The 25,057-nt window shown below is 37.1% G+C and overlaps 1 protein-coding gene across 3 annotated transcripts in view; it reads right to left on the minus strand.

Moving 5' to 3' along the window:
- Positions 1-6,078: 6,078 nt before the first annotated feature.
- HDAC11 (histone deacetylase 11) overlaps positions 6,079-25,057 on the minus strand; it is a 33,742-nt gene continuing 14,763 nt past the window's right edge. The window contains exons 5-10 of one of the 3 annotated variants that reach the window (XM_084292801.1): positions 24,618-24,660; positions 23,012-23,088; positions 21,251-21,313; positions 19,045-19,141; positions 15,979-16,157; positions 6,079-6,262 (exon numbers count right to left, since the gene is read on the minus strand). In XM_084292801.1, the coding sequence (XP_084148927.1) occupies positions 6,257-6,262; positions 15,979-16,157; positions 19,045-19,141; positions 21,251-21,313; positions 23,012-23,088; positions 24,618-24,660 (465 nt within the window). In that variant the 3' untranslated portion in view covers positions 6,079-6,256. Of the gene's footprint in view, positions 6,263-11,691; positions 13,528-15,700; positions 15,834-15,978; positions 16,158-19,044; positions 19,142-21,250; positions 21,314-23,011; positions 23,089-24,617; positions 24,661-25,057 lie in introns of those variants that run through there. The other 2 variants (XM_084292799.1, XM_084292800.1) reach the window with 2 other exon arrangements.

The raw sequence follows: 25,057 nt of genomic DNA on the forward strand, positions 1-25,057 counted from the left end.
TAATTAAGTCACTCAAACTGGACTGAAGCTCCCCTTGTACAGAGCCATGAGGGAAACCTGCTACAGGCAGTCATGTTAACTCCTGGCAGTCACAATAACCATGGAGCTTGTTTGAGCTCTCAGATAACCAATTGTTTCAGTCTCTGGGGATACCAGTGCTGTAGATGGCACTCCTAAGCAGTGGGCTAATGCTCTGAAATATCCAACATCAAGCTGCTTAGAAGTCCACAATTTCAGTTCACTTCAACCCCAACTTTTTAACATCCCATGGAGTCTCAGAAGACTTCTTCATTCTCAGGCTTAAGTACTAAAAATGACAAGAGAGATATAAAGGCAGCAGTGATCATTATTGATGTTTAGTTGTGCATATTCTAAGTCCTTCTTGCACCTCGTTATGATTCTGTACTATTCCCCAAGACATATCAAAAGCCCTTCCCAGTTATGTCCATTTTCAATCCTACACAAAACTCGGAGAAGCATTTTATGGTAGTAGAAGTGCCAAGATGCAGCATAGACTTTTTCCTTCCACATTAGTGTGCAATACGCAGTTGGAAAGGTGAATGCTGAAGAACACACATTTAAAAAAAAAGTGTCAAAAAGCTCATACACAGAAACATTGATGGGACAGCACTGCCACCCAATTGTCTTCATTACTTGAAGAAACAAACATGTTTTTGTCCAAGAGCAAGTAATGCTCACACTCGGTCTGACAGTGCAATGACCACAGAATCCCAATTCAAATTCTGATAAACAGTTATTTTCTAGGGCAGTTTCTTTTAGAAATAGAAAAAAAATGTGATCCTTTTTTTAAGGACTAATATTCCAAGTCCTTGTATACAGCAGGTTACTTTTAAGACACTTAAACTTTTCCCTCAACTATTTTGAAAAAAATTAGAGGGTTTTTATTTCTCTCATCATCATATGACTAAAGGAAATTTATCATTTGGTTCAAGCAAAGTATTGCTATTTCCTCTATGGAAATGGAAACACTAAATCATACATTTTTCTCACATACCATATTTTGAAAGGTCTGCATTCTTTCACGTTTCAGACTGAAACGTTCCCACAACTAAAGCTTTTTATAAAAGCATTCAACTCTTAAAGCTCTCCCACCTCCAATAACCAATCAAACCAAAACACACACCAGTTTTACATGTAACCTCGTTCATCCAAAATAAATAACTTAGTCTGTTCACTGGAGATTTATTATCTTAATGTGCTCATTTCATTGTTGGCCTTGGCAGAGATGTCCAGGTTTAGAAAGATAGTCAAAATTGACAAACCTTAAATCCCACTGTTACAAAATTCTGTTAGGTAACAGACGGAAAAGATAATTAGCCACTACTCAACCATCACATGCTTAATTTGGAGCCTTTCTCCTATCATACACCCTCTCAGAGATTTTATCTTCATGACAATAATGGCTATTGTTTTCAGCCACAGATTCTGGAACTAGCAAGAAACAAAAAGAACTCTTAAAATATGGAGAATATTCTATATTCTTTTCTATATTGTTTTTTAAATTCCATGGTTTGGTTACACATTAGTAATTTATGGCCATAAAACCATGAATGTGAAGCTAGTGTGAAGGAAGTTATCTTGCTGACAAAAAGGCAAGCTTAAAATTTTCCTACGCAGCCTCTTTTTGTGAGGAAGAAGGAATTGTACAATCCTTGGTTGAAGCAGAAACTGGTTGAACAGCCATCACGCACTGCAAAATAATTATATGTATGCATATACCAACAATTATGATAGGTTTCTCTTTAATTTCCACGCAATCAAAACTGAATCTGTGTTGTTTTGTTTTGGTTTTTTACACCTCTGCTCAAGCTTGTGAAGGAGTACAGAAAGAGTATTGAGGGTCTTGGTAATCCACCACACAGGTCTACAAAATGACTTTCTAAAACAAGCAAAAGTAGATGAAATATCATTTAACATCAAAATGGCTTGTTGAAATTTGTACAAGTTTTGTTAGGCACAACAAGAGTTTTATTTAGATAGGCTAAAACAAAGTCCCCTATAAGGTCTCTAGCAAAAGAATTAGCTTCTAGGATTTGTCGCCTCACTCTGGCTTTCCAAGTTAGTTACTCACAGGAGAAAGTCTTTCCAATTGTCAGATTTGAACTCCTCAGCCACTGTGTATCCATATATTTCCTACTGTTTTTGTTGCACTCGTTATAACTAGTTATAGTTTCATCAATTTCTAAACAGCACAATAATTTAAAGATTAAAGATTACATGTTTTCAAAGAAACGTGTACTGATTTCTTCATGGGATATACAGACTAGGCGCAGGTAAAGCAGAGCAGGATGCCACATACTTGGTAACATGCGGGTACTTTCAAAGAGGAACTTTCACACAAAGCATTCTTCCATTTACACATTAACTGGCACTAAAAATGACCTGACTTCTGGTTGATGACACAGAGACTTCATCCTCCACTCTTCCACTAAAGAGCAGCTTGAAAACCACCCATATAGAGTGCAAAAGAGAAGCAAACTATTTTCACAGAATCAGGGGAAGTATCATTACGAAAGCAGCATATTTCTCAGATCTACAATTTTATTCTCAGTGGAACTCTTCCAAATTGTCAGAGAACTGAGCCAGCTCTTTGATTTGCAAAGCCTTTTCCACTCGCGTTTAAGTAGATGAACTGCAAAGCAGCTACAGCAGAGGAAGAAAGAAATGAAATACAACCAGAGCTGTAAGTGCTAGATCATCACGAGTCCAGCCTGGCAAACCTGAGCTGCTGCCCACAAGGGAAGGAAAAGATTAAAGCCAAAAACAAACGAATAGAAGAACATTTCTAAGCATTAGAACAATCAAATTCGAGTCTAACATAACCTTCACTCGCTGCCATTCTCTGATGGCCTCAGGGTCTTCCCCCTGCCTGTGCAGAGCAATGTTAGCTTTCTGACTTCAGACAGCACTGATTAACAGTCGCTGGACAAGGGCGAGAGACAATATTATTCTTCTCCCCAGTCTGAACTACTATCAAAATATAGCTGCTTGGATATTACTCCCCCATCAAACCTAGAACTGTTCTTGATGACTAAAATGAGCCCATGATTTCCTGTACACTCTCTAAAACAGTGCTGAGAATTATATATAAAAAAATACACTTCCACATTTCCAAATGTCTGCAACCAGCTATAGTGTGGGGCACCAAAAGGATGCTCTCACCTCCAAAACACCATAGGCCAGGCTTCTAAGATGTTGTGAGCACACAAGAACTAAAGGAGCACATACATTTTGTGGGGACAATAACATTGTCCACTGTGGAAGCAAATGTTTGTCAACCCACTGCACCTCAAAGATATTTTACTGAGGCACACTAAAAGACTAAATTTTCCATAGTCTAAAATTTCAAGGTCTTTGAGCATGCCTCAAAAACAAACAAACAAACAAAAAAAACAACCAAGAGTTGTACCTCTGTTGTGTGACCACTATTGATTTCAACACATCCACTGTATGGTAATTTGTTGTTTTTTCCTCCTAGCAGTCCTTCAGTGGTGAAAACTAAATCATATCCAACCCTCCAAACATTGTCCTTGTTGTAGAAATGCACAATAAATCAGGCCCAACTTTGTTAGCTCTGACCTTGCCAATGCTTTATAGGCTTATGTTGTCCACATCTAAGCTGAAACATTCCTTGTCCTTAACTGGAAAAATATTGTATGTGAATTAAAGCTTACAAACGTTTTTTTTTTTTTTTTTGAAAAAAAAGCAATAACTACCATCCCTTGCCATTCCCTCTTCCTTCTTTAATAAAATTGTCCTTAATAACAAATCACTCAAATAAAAGTACATCATATTTAGTTAAGACTGCATGAGGTGAGGCCTAAGTAATGATTGCTCATCTCTAAGGAAAAAATAAAAGGTTAGTCTTTGGTTTTGCCCACACCCTGAAAATGTTTAATTTCAGCAAATATTTTGAGGAAGCTTAACAGTATGAAAGGGAGAGAACGTGTGTAACTCTGTAGTGGCAAACAATTTGAGAACGACCACAACACAAGAATGCCCAATTTTTCTTGTACCATTTGGGAAAAATCAGCCTTCCAGTTTTAATAAAGAAGAATATAAAAAAAACAGATGGCAATTGTTTTGAATGCAGTTTATTGCATTCTTCATTCAGTGACTCAGCTTTATTTCTCAGGCTGTATAGACCCATTACATCAAGAACCTCAGGTATTTAAAAGTAAGATAGAATTACTGCAACTACACAGTGAAGAATGTATCTATTATAGCTTGTTAACTTTCAAACATACACATTTACTTTTCTGAGGTCAAAATAAGGTAAACTTCCTGAGCTCTTTGTATTGTTCTCAAGCATATGAAGCCAGCTTTAAAAACATGTCTGCAGTTCATCAGCACTACTGCTGCCACACTTCATGAAACCCTTTAACTTAATCAGTACACTGGCATGGAAGGCTACACGTTTCTACTGTGACTCTTGCCATTCACATTCCTGCTTTGTGTATGCTGTCCATCTGTGCAAATTACATTTTCATGAGCAGACAGAATGAACAGCAATTTGCACCTATTAAACAACAAGCAGCAAAATGAAAAGGCTAACAATGATCGTTTGTACTACCTCTTCCTTTATTAACCAGGAATTTCCATAAAATGAGGCTACCTAGCTTTTCTTTTTGCAAATCAAATAAAGCACCTTAATTGCCAATTCAGACAGTTCACTATTTCTTATAGTACTGTTACTATCTGAGCAGTGATTAATAACCATAATGATTTTAATAATGCAGTGTATTCAGATTTCAATTTAGAGTAACTTGAGACTACAACCTTAAGTATGTTTACTGCAGATATTATTATTCAATGAGCATCAGAGTGATAGCTAAACTGCTGGCTGTCGTGCAAGAAAATGTCTGTCTGGAAATACTATATAAAAATCAGACAAATGCGCTAAAAACTATTGTCTATAGTGAGGTATTCTAACATACCAGTACAGTAGGAGACTCACCTTTACAGCTGCCCTTCCATTCCGACCGTAATTTATCTCAGAACTCAAGTTTCATTTCAACTTTGCATACGAAGTGAAGAGTGGGTCTTATACTTCTTGTCATGTAAAATTTAGAAGTTCTCCTTCCGTAACACTTTAGGAAACACACTGTAACTTCATTAAAATCAGGTCCTTTTTGCATAGCCTTGTACATACCCTGAACACTTACACATAGTGTGCTGTAATTGCTACAGACACCTAACTTCTGTGAGAAAGCAAGAGTTCTGGAAAGTTTTTAAATAGCATTAAATCAAGCTTTGCTCTTCATCCTTGTCTTATGGTTTAAGTAACTATGCATTCAGAAAACTGTCACTTTCCTTAGACATAACATTTCTCCCACAGCACATCTTTCATTGAACATGGGGTGTCACGTCCCTCCCACACCACTTAACCAGTAAGGAAATACAGCTCACATTTTAATCAACCAAATGAAATTAGACTAGATTATAAAGCATGTAGTTACTCTCTGGACTTTTAAGACAATAAATGGAAAACTGTCCTCAGCAGCAGATACATCTCCATTAGAAGTTATATGAGTTGTGTAGTCACAGTTCAGCAGAGGACTTAGCGGTTTTCAAATTAATTTATCAGCATATCATCTTGTATCTAATCACAACGAATGGTGTGAAACCCTGATGAACCATGGAATCTCTACAGCTCCTCTACAGCTCTACCACTGATCAGTTTTGTTTCAATATAATACTCCCTCAAGAGCAATGCAGACTAGAGAAAATACAAGAGACTTCTCCTGCCTTTTAACATAGTCACTGCACATTGTACTCGTTTTTACATCATGATACAGCTTTCGCTGTATTCTCTGTAAAACTTGTACCTTCTGCTAACCAAGGCTTGGGTGAAGCATGCACAGCTCTTTCATAGATCTATAAAATACAAGTCTGAAACTTTGGGCATTTCCAACTTGCAAATAGCATTAAAAAAGCTCCTTTCTGGGAACTCCTAAAGCTTTCTAACACTCTCAACAAGAAATGGAAGGAATCACATGGAAAGTTTGCTTGAGATGTACTGGTTTACCTTTGTTATTTATTTGAGTTACCGTGCAGAGTTACTTTACTGTCTTGCGACTGGATGGATTTATGAGTCAGTAATCATAAGGAGTGAGGAGAAGATGGAATTAGAAGCAAATTGTCTGGAATGTATGTTCTATCCCTCCAGAAATCAAAGCACAGCTGAGTTTTACTATGGCTTCCACTCCACAACTGCATCTTGCTGACACAATGTTTACATCTAGAAACAATAACAGATGAGGAAAAAAAAAAAAAAAAAAGACAAAAGATTAGCGTCATTTACAGAGCAGATGATACTGCATACCAGAAAGAAAAAAGGCCCAAAGTGGGCTTTCCTCCTTATAAAAAAATATTAATAATAAAAATCTGTTGAATGGTATGAGGTGAAACACTACTTTGGCTTTACAATCTCATCACACAATATTTTTTTGAAATGTGAGTATATCTAACTTGTGTTTGTAGAATTTTGTTCTCTGATCCCAACACGGTAGGAATTACATTAAGCACATTAATTGCAAACATAAGTACAAATCTTTAAAGCATTTTCTCCAAGTTCCACATTTAGAACTGCCAACAAGGTGTCCAGAAGTTTCGTTTTTTCTTTAATTAAAAAAGGTGACTTTGAGAAACAGTAGGCAGGAGAATTCACCTCAGAATTAATTTCAGAGCTAGTATACCATGAAGCTTAAGCGATTCATCCAAAAAAAAAAAAGAAGTTAGTTCCATCAATATTTCTGTTTGCAACTTCCAATAGTTTAAGGATTTCCTCTACTAGTACTTTAGGAAACTGTTACAAACTCGCATTAAAACAGGCAGTGCATCGTGAGGTCTCATGGGGCTACCCAAAAACTGATGCATGGCATTGCTAAGACCAGAGCAGGTTCAGAGTTGTATCACCACACCTGACTTACAGACAGGGGCCGGAGCTGCTGAGCTGTGCAGAGAACCTCTCCTTGGGGGGCCCAAGGGGCTGCCTGTGCTCATGCACCCTGCTAGGCTACAGCTGAGCCGCGGCCAACACTCGTGGCACCAGCTTGAGACCTCCTATGAGCGCTACAACAAAGCCTATAAGAATCTACGGGTTTTTAAGAAACATCACTTGGGTCTTGCAGTGTTCAAATAATTAAAATTTAAGTGTTCTGGAAAAAGAAAGCAAACGGGAATTAGAATATTGAGACCAGCTTATTTGCTTCATAACTTCACCATCTTTTCATGCCTACAAAGCAACAAGCAGGGCTGTGTCTCATTATACCCATACTTCCTCTGCTAAGCCAGAGCAGCATCACCATATGAAACTGGGAACGATCGTAGCAGTTGCATCATGTCACCTGCAGCTATGCCTTCCCCTCTGCTTTCGATTAATCTGCACTTCTCTGATTATCACAGGATGTTGTCTTGGCAAAGACTAACTCATCTCATTTACAATAGCACTCCAAAACAAGCATAAGATCTCGAATTTGAGAACCATCAGACACACTAGTTTTTGGAAGTCCCACAGAAAAAATACATCTCCATTTACTTCTGGTATTTGTCAGCTTGTTTTGATTTTTAAAGGAACCAAATTAAAATCAAACACGGTTTCCCTTCCTGAACAAGCTATTACGAATTACTTCTATTCAGGCAGCAAACATCTTTCTGAATTGGGACCCCACTGAGCTGCTTATCCTAAAACACAATTATCAATAGGAGTTGCTGTGTACCCATGCCACTTCCTCAGGCTCTCAGGTACACACACAGCGCCTGCCTTAACACACCCAGTTCAGAAGATCTCATACACAAAACAAGCAGTAGCAGCTGTAACTGAGGACCGATATGAACAAGCCTAAACTCCACTAAGCTTCTCTGTGGGGAACTTGTAAATAGCTGGATGCAGCTGTAAAGTGTAAGTCAGCCGCCAAGCATCAGTACCAGAGGTATCTGGCCACTGGAGAGTGGCACCCACGCAAAGTCCTGGGCACCATCATAAAAAAGCAGCAGTTTCTCAGTGACACTTTTGATGGGTGGCAGCCATAGGAAAGATTAGTAAAGAATGAAAAGCTGTGGAAGATGTAAATAAAAATGCAGATACCAACAAGATACTACTTGGTTCATACAGAAAGCTAGGAATCTCCTGTTGGCTGCAGCTCTCAAATGTCATGCCGTATGTAAGGAAAGTAGAGAGCAGGCTATGGCTTTTCACTTCAGAAATTTTCAGTTTCCTTGTTTCTTCTCTGCTTTTACCTTACGTCCATCTTGCCCTCCTCTGTAGTGGCAGCTACAGAGTAAAACCACAAGGGTAAAACCACAGGCCAAATGACAAACTACCTTTTGGATTAACTCCAGTCTTTCTTAAGATGGCAAAACTTCAAGAAAGGTGACATCTTTTTGCTCTTACAAAGCATTGCATGTTATAACTCTACTAAATACTAACTTGAAGACACCATAAAGACATTAAATATCCTTTTAGGCTGGTCTTGAATGCATCCCCTTCCTCCCCCCCATTTTTATGCCAAACATGAATTTCCAAAATAAAGATAATCAGTTCCAGTAAAGCTCAAAGGATGTTATGTTCAACAGCAAAATAAAACAAGAGTTTGGATCTGATTAACGGAAACATGTAACTAGCTTTGTATCTGACAACACAGTTGAACTAATTACATGTAATGTTAGTTTTGAAGGGGAAAAAAAAGAAAAGGAAATGAGTGCCACAGACCATTGCACTGTCCAAATAAAAATACTGCAGGAGTGATAACACAAGATGTGCCTCATCACTAGTGGTCTTTCCAAAGCCGTGCTTACTCCACCTCCAAACAGAAGTTTGATCTCAGATGAGATGTTGGGAGAGGTCAGAACTGCAGCAGGCTAGTAAGTCAGAGTCACAGCCCCACCACAGTCATCTCCTATTCAACATCTATATCAAATCAATCTTTTCAATTAAGTTCTGTCATACTGCCATATTCTGATTGCAGTTTCAGAAAGTCACTATTATATGCAGGATACAGCATTTTTGCACATTCAGGATGTGGTAAGCAAGCAAGGCAGGGATTATTTACTTTTTTCTAAGCACAATCTAAAGGTGGGTACCATCTAAAGGTAAGTACCATGCTCGCAATGAGTTGGAAGCTGAGTAAAAACAACCTCCTATTCTCACTGCTGTGGTAAGCATAGAGCCAAGCAGTAAGAATTAGTCCTTCATACTGCTTACCAAGATGTCACATCTCTTTTCAGTTAATTCTAATAATCTCCAGGAAAAAAAAAATTACTTTGGCAAAATTGTACAGAAGGAAAGGAAAACTGGATGAACACTGGATGGGAAATCCAAGAGATTACCAAAAATATCATGATCAATGGAAAACAAAAACATCCAAGTCACACCTATTTAAAGATAAAGGTGAGTACATAGCAGAAAACTTTGGGCCTGCCTCCAGCTGTGGAAGACACAAGCAGTGCTAAATTCAGGGCAAGATCGGGGTAGAACATCACTTGGGGTTAGGCCCTTTATTACTGTTTCTGATATGCTTTGCACTTCATAATCAGCCAGGGAGCATAAGAAAGATCATTTCCCATTGGGTAAAGATAGAACATGAACTTCCTTCTTCTGCAAAGCAGTTTTCTAGAATGGAAAATGTTTGCAGTTATTCAACAACTGGCACAGCACACAGTGCCGAGACCCTAGACCCAGCAGCTTTCTGAACTCAGCAAGATCCTGCAGCTCCTGGCAGAATAGCATATCCAAAATTACTACCTTAACTACATCTGGGTTTGTCAGTGTGCTCCCACGCTATGTTGCATGTAGGACGAAGTTATATAGTATGTAAGGCACAAGACATTTGTGTCACTTCACAGACGACAAGAAAGCATGCAGCCAGCACTGAAAAGAACTGCGTACCTCGTATGCACAAGAGAGGACAGTAATACTGGTGAAAAACTTCCTCAGACAGCAGGACAAGGCCAGGGGCAGTTTAAGAACCCTTGGGCTTCTCAAGCTGCGAAGACCAGCAAGGAGTAGGGAACTGGGGTGCCCAGACAGGTATTATTTACCAAAAATACGTGTACGTATTCCCCACCCTGCACACAATAAGCTGACTACCAACTCATGTTCTTAAACTCCGTATTTTATCACAATTGCAGCTGACAGCATTTATCAAAATTTTCCTCATAAATCTGGGACTTCAGAATCCAGGATGTTCAAAAAATTTAAAAAAATCTCAACCTGAAGGTCAATAAAGAATTTGACGTTACCATGTAATAATGTAACACTAAAATGTAATCAGTGTGAGACTGCTAACACAATGCCTAGTGCCTCAAACGCCAACTTCTGCACCATACCTGGATTGTAAAAGAAGAGAGACAAAAGCTTGGAAGTCAACATACCAACTGTCAAACCAGATGTATGACAGCATCAACTCTTCTCATTTTATTAAATACATTCCAATGGTAGACAACTAAGCAGAAACTCATTTGTACATTAACTGTAAGCTATTAGACAAGCCTATTTTTTTCTTCAATAATTTGAGTCAGAACCATTGTCTTATTATGAAAGAGGACCTACCAGCCTTTCTTCAAGAGATGTTTTTTGTTGTAAGTTCGGGTATCAGTTCTGAAACACTCCTCCCTTTTATGGGAAGATTTTAGAGTTACAACTGCAATTAAAAAAGACTCCAACACAAAAACAAAACCAGAAATATCTCCTATTTTCTCAACAAAATCTGACTATACAGCATTATCCTAAGTGCCTCATAGTTCTTCGTGTTCCACAAAAATTTTTACTGAAGCTAAAAATTCTGATGGTTGTCGACACCTGCAAATGTTTCCATGACAAAAAATTCATTGCATCTTTGCCTAATGATAACACTACATTAGTTATGAATCATACAATATCTGAAGTTTAAATTCAACTTAGAAACAGTTTTATCAATTCTTTCTGAGGAACTGTTGACATTTGTCTTGGTATAGCTTCTTAACATGTGGGAATTCATCTTCTGCTTCTGACAAATCTAGTATTACACTAAATTGAAAAATTAAAAAGTATGAATGCGTTGCATTTGCCAAACACAAAATGCGGCCACGAGTTATTTTACACAATAGAGACCGTAAGTTTTACACAAGCCTTTGAAAGCTAATAGGTTCTTCTGCAAATATTTATTTCAATAACTTGAAATAGATATTTTGAATTTTTCTGAAATCAATAATTTCAGAAAAAAGGACTAAAAAACTGTTTCAGTCTTAACAGAATCTTAGTTTACAGTTCAATACCTGTAATAAAATAATTAAAATAGGAGTTATAATATAGGCAATAGAATATAAAGTTGTTTTCTAATTCCAAATTAACACCTCTTGATGAGTTGTTAAAGTGTGTTTGGATACCAAACTCCCGAGGTCACTTTATGAGGTGAACACATTAACTCAGAAGTCCTCCACTGTTGAGGAACACTGAATTATCCACCCCTAAGACTCGCTGCAGTTTTAGCTACATTTTAATTATGGAAAAATGTATCTTCCTGTCTTTCTAATAGTGTTCCATTCAACATTTTTGACAGCAAAAATACGTGCAAAGTGAAGGAAGTCAATCAGCAATATTCAACATGATTTTAATCTCCACTGAGGAAAAACAAACATATAAACACAAACACAATGTATTTGGGAAAAGACCATATGGTACTATTACAGGGGCTTAGTTCATAGAAACGTAGTTTAATTTTATAAAAATTATATGAAAGAATAGCAACATCCTTCAGTAACACAGTATAGAAAAAATAAATCTCAACATTAGTTGTACATTGACCACCCATATAGTAAGAAATTTAAAAGTGCCTTTTAATAACAGTGTTGCAACTCAATATTAGTGCAATATGCCAATTCTGTTTTAAAGCAGATATTTATAGCAAGTGTGCAAGTTCTTACAATTAACAAACCCCATAAATCAAAAAATAACAACTGAGGTAAGTATTCTGATTAGAATTAAACATTCCTCAAATAACTTACATACTGATTCCACCACAAGGAAAATATTGGTGTCCCTTCACAGAAATACATTAAACTTGTACTACAAATCAGTGATACTCGGAAGTTAAAAAAAGCTCTTGCAAAATATACACTTTAGTACATTTATGACCCAATGCTACAAACAGTACTTAATACAAAGTATACCAACTTAAATAAAACAATCTTTAGAGTTAATGTACCAAATTTGCTTCTGAATACATTATTTTGCTCTCAAATTGCAGTACCTCCTAGAAGCTCTCGTATATGGTTATTAAATTAGCTTAATGTAGAAATTTCACAGTATTTTATTTAAATACGAACAATTTGGTTACTGCAACTGCAGCTACGACTACCACTAGTCTTCAAGCAACTAAAAAGCACTAGTTGGGGAAAAAAAACATCAAAATTTACTCTTATTTTTTTTATTCAGGACAAGAATCTGCAATCACATACATGATGTGATAACAAAAGGTATTCTGTATTTCTACGTGATGTTTTCTGCTAGAATTCTCAGAACTCTAATATTAGTTTTAGTTTTATAGTAGTGTTTTTTGTTTTTTTTAAGTCTGATTTACAATGCATAGTAACTATTGCTTTTTATATGCAGGCCTCATTTTGAGAGGCAAAAACCAGACTTAATGCTGAGCCCTTACCACTCATTTGCATAAGAAGCCAAAGATACTTCATCTTCTACTTCTTGATCTGTTTAAAAGTACTATCAAGTCACTATCATCAATAAGAATAAAATACAAATTAATGAACTTCCATTCTAATAGGCTGTGGCTTAAAAGCCAAGCAACTGAACTGTTTTCCATAGTAATGCACGATAGTGTTAAATCAACAGTTGAAGACTGTGCAGAACACACATGCAGTATTTAAGAAAAATGTCAATACATTTAGTCCAGATTACTCCCACCACTGTCAGAACCGTATCATGTGAAATAGGTCTGGGACAGTCTTTGGATAACAACTGCATAGTTCTTTCTATATAATAGAGTACCTATAACAATAAGAAACAATTAAAGCTTTCTACAGTAGTATTATGAACTGAAATAAGGTCCCCTTGAGTACGTCTAAATTAGCTCAAAAGGATTTGTTGCCTTTGCTCAAGATAGTTTCAGATGTTAAACAGAGTTAATCTGCAACCGTGTGTTATCTGTGATACATTATTTTAAAGGCAAGCTGAGTCCTTTCTGAATTTCTTATATTAACCTTGATAATGATGCGAAGACTTCCTGCTCCTAAAACAGTATTTTTTTCCTAAAATTTAGTAACTTATTATTACAGTGACAAGTTGGTTAAGTCTGTAACGGAGTCCCTAATCATCTTTTCTACCTTGGGATTTTCAGCTTCACTGGCCACTCATTCTTTATCAATAAGCCCCAGGTTGTGCAAATTGAGGATAGAATCAGCAATAATCCGTGCTGTCCTCTTCTGGTAGCCTCCAGATGTCACCATCAGGATTGGGATTCTGCGGCTTCTGGCAGCCTTGAATACAACTTCATCTCTCTTCACAATTCCCTGCATGTTTACAACAGTTACAAAAAAAAGTGATACAAATATGATGTTTTAGTTCTAACAGACAGTCTGTTGTTTATGGAATTGCAGTATGGGATGCTTAATCAGCAATTAAGCCCTGCATTTTATATTGGAAAAAAAAAATTAGTTTACAAGCCCTGTTAGAAACTTCACGTGCAAAATCCTTTGACAAACAACAAATACAAAATCTTTGTCTTGGTTTTTGAAGATACAATAGATAGAAGTTGCCTACTGTAAATTCCTGTAAGAACTCCTGCCCAGGAAATATAAGTTTTAAACGAATTGACCACAAACAAATGGAAATGAATAATATGCAAATGTAGCTGAAAAATATTTTGTAAAACCATGCACCAGTAATAGTTTCTGTATAGTCTGACAACTCTGCAAAAGAGTAGAGTAGGAGTAAGGGCTAATAACAGAAAATCAAGACAAAGGAAACTGAAGGAACAGATCCTTAAAGGAAATAACAATTCTAGAACAAGCTGTACATCCCCTGGGAACCATCACTGGAATCAGCAAATACTATCCCACACAAGAACTGGAAGCAGTCACTATTCAGGGGAACCAGAGTGCCTCATTTCTCCTCCAAGATCTCTAGTGGCTGATCCTGGAAAAATTGAGGGAAAAAGACATGGGCTTACTCCCACAGCCCGCTTGTTACCAGAAAAAAAAAAAAAATCAACTGAAAATGACAGCCTGCCACACTTGTAATTTACAAAGTTAAGAGGGACTTACCTGCTACATATCATGTTTTCTGGCAATAGCTTGGAGGCATACTTTGCATATAATTAGCACTATAGCAAGACTTTAAAAACACAAAGAATATCCACAACTGACGACTGGACTCATGAGCCTTGAAGAAATGAACTTTCAAGGGTCAATGCCTTCATTTTTAGCATTTCCAATAGACTGGGATTTCAAATGTGGTGAAACAAGTCATCCACTCCCTAAGCCAACTAGATCAGAGAGAAAAGAAGGCACCTGAACCAGTGGTTGCAAAGAGAAATGACACACTGCCTTTCATCTCTGCTCATGACTGGAAGGCTCATTTACCCTTCTTTTCCCTCCTTCCTACATCTTATATCTTTCTTCTTCTATATGGCATACAACAGGCTACAGCAACTCATTGTTCTTGATGATTAACACTGTTCCACCCTGTCAGAAATGTGAAAGGGCACATCTAAGTATTTCTTATGTAGCACCAGCTTCCATTTCTCTTGATGGCCACTGCTTCCCAAAAAGCTCCGTTCCACCACACGAGATCCTACACCTCAGGCAGTATCCTCTCCAATCTGAAAAACAAGTCCAAGCCTCTCAGCTCTTCTTTTCTCATCCAGAGAGGCCTTTATACAGTCACAGAAACAATACCTGGTGATTCCAACCAGTTCCCAAGTTCCTCCACCCCAACCCATCAGGGATTTTGCAAGAAGTCAGAAAGCAAGGAAGGACAGGCTGCTCAGTGACAGACAAGAAGAATGAGGAATTGTATCAGAAAGGCAACACAAACCAGTACAGAACTAGAGCTCTGTAGAAGAGCTTTTGAAAACTAAAGCATTGCAAAACAGAACAGATCGAATGATGGCTCGATTAGAAAGGATTCTGAGAGCTCACAAATCAATAAAGCATTTTTTCCTGTATTGAACCAGTAGACAGTAAAAGAAAAATCAAATATAAAAACAGGACAGATTTGATATGCTGTCTGAGGAGGATGAGCTGTCTTTCTTTTTTGACAAAAGTGCCTATCTGTCACTATCTCAGGAAGGTGAAGGCCTCTATGCAGCAACACAGAACAAATAAAAATTAAATCTGAAACTAGATTGGGAAGTACAGTTAAACTGAACTGAAAAACAGAGTGATAGTTGGAGAGAAATGAGTGGTGAAAGAGGAAAAAACATTCATTTCTGAAGAGCACAGACAGGCTGCACAAACTGCTAGACCTGGAAGACACCAGAAGAACAGTTCAAAAAACCAGAAGTGCCACAGAGGAAGTTACTTGTAAGATACATACTGGGGGCAGGTGACAAAGGTGTCAAATGTGCTATATGAGGGGAAAAGAGACAAAGAGAAAGAACCAGATGCAGGAGCAGAACCGCAAGAAAAATAAGAGCTAGGCACACTGTGAACACATACACCCCTCTGAACACTGCCTGTTCAAAACTGGTATATTTTAGAGAGAAAATTTTTGAGAGAAAAATATATCATACTTAAACAGGCACACAACAACAGAAATATTTAGAGCCAGAAAAAGACAACTGAAAACATACGGTAAAAGAGCAATGGAGATGCACCTGTAACAGAAAAACATTTTGGTTTTACTTTGAGGTATGTGTCTTGCTTTCATCTAACAAATTGCCACAAGTAATGCACTCTCAGGAGCGCCTTCAGTATTAATTGAAGAGTGAGAGTCTGTATGTGTTTTAGTATTATACAAACCTGAGGTGAAATAGCAAGTCCTCCCAATGGATCGCCATCCAGAATGTCAGTCCCAGCATTATAAACTATGATGTCAGGTTTTAGTTCATTTAACGCTCCTTCCACGTGAGTATGCACCTTCTGCAGATATTCTGTGTCCTCTGTACCCCACTCTAATTCCACCTTGCGTTTTATGGCACCTAAAAAAGTTTCAGTGTTACTGAGCAAACAAAGGATTGCTTTGGAAAAAAAAAAAAAGCAAGACTTAGTTATGTAAGTGATGAAAAAAGACATTTTGAGAAATTTTGTAAATACACTACATTTTCACAGAATCTTTAATTAAAGAACATTATTCAGCTACTTGTTTTTGCAGCAAATGCAAGTTCGGTGACCTTGAAAAAATTCCATTGAAGACAGAACTCAATGCAGGAAAAAAAAAATCTCTAAAGCACAAGTGGAAAATGTTACTGAAAAGTGACCAACATACAAATCCATTTACCAATCAGCAAAGAAATCATTTAAAAAAAATCATTTAATTAATCCGAATAGAGCATAAGAGAACACTGAATTGTTTTTGCAGAGAAACAGCTGGAAAAAAACCACCACAAGATAAAAATAAAACATCTTAATTTGTCTCAGTGATATTTATCTCAACACTGAAAACTTAACAGCAAGGGATCATGAACGTACGTGAACTGCTTTCCGCATAACAAGATTTAGCTTTGCCCTAAGCGTTTCCAATTTAATGTTCTTACCTTATAATCCTAATAGAAGGAGCAAATATCTATTCTTAATTTAAATCAAATTATTTGCAATGCTTCTAGGAAAGCATTAGAAGTAGAAAAGGGTTGAGAAGGCAGAAGAGGAAAGAAGTCCAAGGTTATAAAGCCTAGCTTTCCGTGCCTTTAGGCAGTCATGTGTAACGCTAAATATGAATTAATCAAATTATGTCAAAGGTGTTTCAAGATACAACCTCCACCTCAGCATATCCTATGCCTTGACTTAAATGATTTGGAGCTCTAAATCCTAAGTGTGGATTCAGAACCCACCAAGTGTGCATGGAGGAATTCAACACACAATGACACTTATTTGTCCCAGTGATTGCCGGGTAGTATTTCCCTGCTTTCCTTGTTCAACATTAGCAAAACGTTATTTTTCTTTCCACTGTTTTTACTGCAAACATTAGTTTTCAAAATTTATTTCTCCTGAATTCTTCTCTTATTGTTCTATAAGTGTTTATAAAAGTCTGCAAAGTTGTCCTGTTCTGACCAGCACCTAGAGGCTCTTCGAGGCGAAGATTCCGCTAGCTGGAGAGAACTTTACGAAGGAGGTAAATGCATTAGAATAGAGAACAAACAAGCGTCATTCCAGTAAAACCATAAATTTGAGACAAACAGGAATAAGATTCCATACTGCTGCAGTTATCTTGACTTCATCTCCAACACAAAAAATTACACTGATTAGTTGTTACCCAGATCAGAGTGACTACTGATTTACAGTGATGGACCTAGAGGTTAAACCAACACCTCTTTGCATTTCATACCCTTTCATCCACTTCTTGCTAACTTGTGAATAAAATTCTGAAGCTTTGAGCACAGGTAAAATGACACCCTAACCATCAGCAATGCTTTTTGAAGGCCTGAATTTTGAGTTTAGGTTGTCAGTCCTCTAGCCCAGTGTTCATGGAAATAGTCTTTTTTCACATTTATCTTCTTCCTAAGTTTCTGTGCAATTCTAAAACATTTCTTTTCAGGGAAACAGCATGATGATCCTTAAGGCTAAGCATTAGGCAGTGTCAGTCTTTTTTTTTTTTTTTCCCCCCTAATGAAGTAGAGAAAAATGTACAGAATAGACTTCTCTAATAAAGGGGGGAGAACACAAGTAAGAGATCCAGAGAGACGGAGCAGCTAAGGGCTCAAACTCTCAGGTCACATGTTTATCTCCCTTCAAAAGGCTCCCTCTCTGATTTTGTTTTCAACCAGCCATCTAGCATGATAATTTTTCAAGAATTTAGTGAATTCTTATTTAGGTACCCTTATTCTAACTACAAGGAATTACATATTCATGTGCCTCTGGCCACAGCTTTCGGCACCTCATGCTTCATCTGCAGGAAGGGAGTGGTAGTACTGCCATCTTCAAAAGAGAGGGCTGAGAATTGAATCGAACTAGGATCCATTCTAACAGTACTGCTGCCAGAGTAGGCCTGCACCTGGGACAGCTGGCATTTGAGAAGTCCCAGGTCATCAGGAGAAACACAGAAGAAACATTCTGTGCAGCTCAAATTTAGGGTACAGAGCAACAGGCACAACAGAGTGACTCTTCAGGCAGTAACTTTTCTGACCATCACAGATGTGGCTCAACACTTTCCCCCCCCCCCCAGGAAAAAAAAAAACCTCCAATAAAATTTGTAGCAATCCCATCATTTCAGCAGCTTTGAAAGCACAATCTGCCTCAATGATGATAAGGCCTAACCCCCAAAGCCCTCTGAGTTTAGGCAGAAAGTGATTTCAAGCATATGGAAGTAAGAAACAGTAACTGAATTGCTATGTAGGACTAGACAATGTGCATCTACGCTACAGTGAATTTAATTTGCTACCAATTTTAATGGACACTATGTATAAAAGCAAAGAATTCAGAAAAACATATTGAAGGAATAACTGAGAAACAAAGGGCAAACACCAGATTCACCTCCTGGGCCCCTAACATTTGGTATTTTCTATTTCCTAACAAGGGCTTTGTTTTGGTCTTAATTCATCCCTTAGAAATGTTACAATTTGATATGTGAATAAAGGGATGCTTATGCCTTTTTTTTTGTCCACACAATGCCCACACCTTGTGTTCCAGAAATTCATCCCAGAAACGAAGGAAGACACTTCATTCTAGAAGTGAGGGAAAGCTACAGAATTAACACTATTGTGATATATCAGAAAATCACTGAAAGTGATATGTTCAATGTGAACTTAAAAAAAAAATAAATAAATAAATCTCATTAACATACTTGCAAGGAGACTTCTTAGTAAATGAAAAAAAGTTCAGTATTACAGTAATTCTTTCACATTCTGGAACATGAATTTTAATTATACTTACGTTTAGCAAATCCATCCCCCGGATAAATATATCTATTGTACGCATCCATAATATATACTCTCTGATCATCCATGAAATCCCTCTCATGGCCGTTTCCCTAAAGGAAATCCAGAGTCAGTTCTTTCTACCACACTCACACAGAACTACATAATCTGCAAATTCTAAGGTAATTAAGACTACAAAGGCCAAACATTTACAACTCCTGTGGCATTTCCTTATTTATAGTCTTCAAGGTTATTTTGAGGTATAGAGCCTTGTGGGCTTTGACAGTATCAGTCCGAAGGCTGCAGGTATTATCAAAATCAGCATCCTAGTGTCTCTGTGAAGGTAATTATAGATCTCATTGCACATACAAGAAAAATAAGTGAAAATTAAAACCTAATTGTTTTCATCAGCATCTCAAAAGCAACCATGGCCAGGACTGCAGAACAGATAACTTTCCAATTGTATGAAATGCCACTTCCAGCATTCAGAATGGATTCTGATGCAAGGATACTGACATCCTAGTACAAGGATAAAAGATCAGACTGCAGTTCTTCTGATAACTCACGTGTTGGTGAGATAAGTAGTCATTGGAAAAATTAGAAACACTAAATACCCAATTTAATTGTTGAACATTTTATTATCACCACAAACTCCCTACAAAAATATTGTATTGGGTGGAAAGCTGGATGCTCAAGAGAAAATTCAGATTTTGAGTACTTCCCACCAACCCCATATCTGAATTTAAATAGTATTCTTTTGGTTCTCATTTAGAGTTTTTTCAACAAGTACAATATCTCTTCACAGCAATCCCCAAGATACTTTTATCAAAATCAATGTATCATATAGGACCTGACCAATACTTTATTAGAGTGATTCATTTAAACCATAGAAACAGAAACCAGAAATATCTTCAGTACTTCGGGCACATCACTTACATTGATTTTGCAAACCTTCCAGCAAATAGTTAAGCTATACTTCTGCTATGACTTCCTAAACAACAATCACAAAATGCAGAAACAAATGGCTAAAGCTAGTCAATGCACATGAAAAAGGGGAACTGGAAGCATTAGAATAATCCATCATACTTTTTTAGGCTATAAAACTGCATCTCCTACATATTTCTTCAGCACCTTTGGTACACACAGAAACATTTAGGAGTACAAGAGCCTCCTGGTCAACCATTTTCTTCAGAAAGGTGAAACTCAAATGCACCGAGAACTGGGACACTCAATATTTGGGGATGCCTGCGTACTTCAAAAGGATCTGCTGAGCTACTACTTCACACACCTCTTAATCCCAAAAGAAAGGAAACAATTACAGTAAGGAGTGATTTAGAGTGTCAATCAAGGTAACTAGCATGACACCTGACAGCCAGCAAGTATACTAGAAATCTTTTAAAGGACACAAGAAACAACAACATCTACAACCTGACAGAGGTGCCCAGAGAATCAGAAATGCAAAACATCTTTTTGCTGCATGAATTATGCCTTTGTTTCCTGGCAATTTTAGATGCCTTAACTTGCAGATAAGAGAAATGACAGAAGACGGAATGCTTCTGAAGCCCTTAGGCTTCTTCACTGCAATGGAACCACTTCATAAGCTATTTATTTACACATACTAAAATATCTTCAGTACTTTAGATTGGACAATTTTAGCACATTAACTGCTTTTCTAAAAATGCCATTTCCTTCCTTTTAGGATTTTTTTTTTTTTTTTTTGAAAATCCTACTAAAGAGGATGTTTGTTCTCAGTACCTACAGAAAATCACTCTATGAGTTGTAGAGATTTATTTTTTACTTCATTAGCCTGAAGTCAATCTTTCTATTAAACACTGAAGGTAAAATTCATCTCCTGCAAAGGTTGCAGCAACAATTAAGCAGCTGAACTACCCGTAATTCCATTTTAAGAAGTTTCAGTTTCTTCTGGGATACTGAACTACTCTTCAGACTATATGCTACCGATCAACATGCAACTCAAAAATAAATTTACATCTAGCCACACGATGGAGCTACAACTCAGTTTAATTTTATTGAACTGGCTCACCAGCCCATTGGAACATAAGATAATTAAACAACTCAACTGTTAACAACTTCCATTGTCCATGATTAACTTTGTGTTCTGTGAATTGACATTTTATGCTACTATAAGAAAAGTGGTCTTTATCACACACTTGTACTTCTAGCAAAACATATGCAGTACTGAATACAGGTAAGTTACTCACCTGGTGAGCATCCAGATCGATAATTGTGGCTTTGGACACCCCTGGTACTCTCTCAAATAAGAACTAGATATGCGAGCAAAGAAAAGATGAAGAGATAGTTATAAATGCAGGTGACAGATTAACGGAAGACTAGAAGTTTGCACAGTGTGTTATAGTTTTGGCTTCAACGGCATGTATTCCAAATGACTCCAAAATAATTGATTACAAAAGATCTAATTATTTCACATATTTTTGTGATTACATATTAAAAACTATACATTTCCGTGGTATGAAATGCATGAACAGCCATCTGTGCAAGTATTTACCTATCTGTAGGAAACGTTGGTGGAGAAAGGGCAGAAAAAGCTTTATATTTATATCCTCTTTCTCACAAAAGGTATCAGACAATGTAGGATCAAGGACATACAGCATTACACAGTGTTTTACGAAGGAGGTTCCGCATTGGGCTTAAGCCCAGTGGCACCGAATAACATATTAAAATCCAGGAAAATAAGTAAATGCTGCTATAGCAGTGCTGGCTCTATGCAAGCATAGGTGGTATGTCTCTTCACACCAGCCAAACAAAAAGGACAGGTCCAGCTAGGGACCATGAAGCTATTTGTGGCATTGGTGCTGTCAGAGGCAGGAATGGAACAAGTAACAGCATGGAGAAAGGCACAGCAATAACTGTGGGTTGGGACAGGGTGAAGCAATAGCTGCGTAGGCCCCCAAATGGTGAGAAGCCATTTTCCTGAGACACAAATGATGGCACACACAAGGCTTATCAGCTGAATGGGAGGCACGCCATTCTGATGGCATCCGATTGTGTAAAATCCACCATTTTAAAAAAGCCACAGCAGGGACTGTATACATTAAAGTCACTTTTTAAGCTAGTATAACTCATTTGTTATTCCCTGTCTGTGAAGAAAAAATAATTCTTTACATCTTAACTTTGCCAAACTCCTATCTTTTAATACAGACATGGTAAAAAAACAAAGATTTTGTACAAACTGTCATCCGCTATAATTTCTCAATCTGTATTTTAAGGCTAGAGAAAATAGAACACTGGATTACTTTCTGCAAATTACAGTGTACAGAAATTAGGGTGTTATGTCATTTAGTGTGCTGCAGTCATTAGGGCTTTTTTATGTTTTGATTATTACTGATATTTTATAAATATTTCAGTACACAAATATACCATAGTACACTTGATAAAAATAAGCTCTAATTGCAGAAAGCTCTTGCTTCAGCCTTTCAACAGCTAAATAGCACATGAATTCATTCACATTCAGTGATTATTTTGGAGACATCCACGTTTTTATTCATGAATTTGAACTACTCTGAGGGCTGTACAGCACAGCTTGATTCAGAAAGGATTTCTGTCTCTGCAAAGTCTTTATTGTAGTCACTGAAACTCATTGAATTTGCAGGTTCAACCGCAAGGCTGAAATAATTAATGCCGAGGCTATTAAAAAATCTGGTTTGAGTGTGTTTTTTTGTTGCCAGTGGTAGTTTTTTTTTTTCTTCAGGATTATTAATGCAATTGTAGTGGTTCGTATTTACATTCAAGATCCTGCAACCCCTGCAATTCTTCCTTCCACTTAATAGCTGCATATGCACTGTGTTCTGAAACGTTAAGTATCATAACATTTTCCTATTCCTATCCATCTCTAGTTTATATTTTCTCTGATTAAGATGTTAAAGATTTCTCATTAATTAACGTGGAGATTTTTTTCCATTTGCATTAGCAGTAGTAAATACAATTTTAAGAATATTTCTTACCTTAATAGCCAGTGTGATATCAGCATATGCACAAAACCCTCCACCTTTGTCACTTGAACAGTGATGAAAGCCACCTCCTAAACATAAAAATGTGGAAGAGGTGAAAAGCTGGATACTAGGGAACATGCATGGTCTTTACAAAGAGACAGATCACATCAGGTGTTTTTTCTCCTTTAGGAAAAATCTTGCCTAGAGTTGTCAATCCCTAGCTTAGCACCACAAGACACCTCCTAGGGTTTCTGTACAGGTCTTGTAGCACCTATCAGGCCACCATGCAAAAGATCAGCAGGTGCTCAGTTTGAAGGCCATTGTCCCTTTTACCTAGCAGGGACTGAGAAATGCACATGTGAGGTAGTGCCCACACAACAAGACGTACTGCTAATGAAGCCAATTAACATTGTGGGCAAATGCAAAGGACACGCGGAAAGTTCTTTTCCCATGCTGAATGCTGGGTCAAAAAATACCTAAGAACTATGGCTTTATCAGCATTTGCACATGCCATCATATTTCTATTTACACAAACAGTCAAGCCAGAAGGAAACTTTAAGAACTATCTTTAAAACAAAGTTGTATACTACGTATAACAAGTACTTCATCTTGCTCCTCCCAAAACACATACTTTTATATATTAACCCAGAACATTTTAACCAAGAAACCTGCTACAAATATCTAGGCAAAGAAAATTAACACTCCCTCTTATATGTCAGGAAATGAAAGATTTTTTTTTAAATGTATTTAATTTTTAATATTGGATATTTATTTTTTCAAAGATTACATCTTAAAGTATTATTTGTTACTAAAAGAGGAATAAAAAGGTAGTTTAGACATGTTACACAGCAAATCTTCGATTTCAAGGCAGAAATTTACTTTAAAAAAAAAAAAAACACAGGAAAGCTGCATAGGTGCAGAATTTATTGCCTTCAGAAATATCAAGAAGTACGGGTAAGAAATAATGGAAAATCCCGTAACTGATGAGCTGCGTGAAAATGACAAGCTAAGTCTTACATGACAAAATATTATTTCAATAGCTTACTACTGGTTTTACAATGCTATTTTAACATGAGCAAGAGAGCAGATTTATATTCACTACATTCTTCATAATTTATACATTTAAGTCTTTTCCAGAAAGAACTGCACAGCCTAAAATAGGGCTGTATTGGTTAGAGTCAACTCTCATGAACATCAGCCAATCGCTCGATTTGGTGTTATATAAATAAATTGGCTGATCATGTCTAGGAGAACTGTTGTATAATTTAATGGAAGGTTTTATTGAAATATTTACATCTGATCTGGACATCTTTATCCTTTTCTTTTCCTCATCACTACAAGCCAAATACTGTTCCCTATGTAGGTATGTATCATATCTTTACCCAGTTACCTTATTGCTTTCTAAAATAACTTTCATTTAGTTGTAAAGTTGCAATATGGGTGATAGCGAATAAAAAATCCACTAGGACTTTCACCATTTTTTCCTTTAAAGTTGATTTAAAATTAAACACAACCCAGTCACTTTGTTCTTATAAACAGAATACACATCACACTGAATGAAAATAATGATTTTAAATGTAGTTTTAGGTATCACTTAATGCATTACATTTGTACTTACCCACATTGATTGCCCAGCCTCTATCAACAGCAAGTTTTCCTGCCTTAAGAAAATTACAGTAAGAACTTGATGAATGAATGAAGCAAACGTTTAGCGCTGTCTGCTCCTACCCCAAACGCAGCTCTTGACATTCTAACATGCCCGTTGAGTTTTCACATGTTTTTACCAATGCAGGTCATTCTGAATCAGAGTTCCGAATACAAGCCATACCAAACTATTCTCAGCATAATTAGTTGAAAAAAATATTGGATATCACATCTGTATTTCATTCTCTGGCCGTCAAACAGACTTAAAACTAACTGTGCTTTGAGGAGACGAACACTGACCCCTAGCAGTCAAACTAAAAAGTGAAAGTACAAGTATTGGTAGGAGTAAGAGAGAGCAAGAACCTCCTAATATCCTTCCTGCTCATGTAAGAAATAGGAGGAACTTCAGCTCCA

The sequence above is a fragment of the Netta rufina genome (assembly GCF_964035555.1).
Source record: "Netta rufina genome assembly, chromosome: 10".
NCBI lineage: Eukaryota > Metazoa > Chordata > Aves > Anseriformes > Anatidae > Netta > Netta rufina.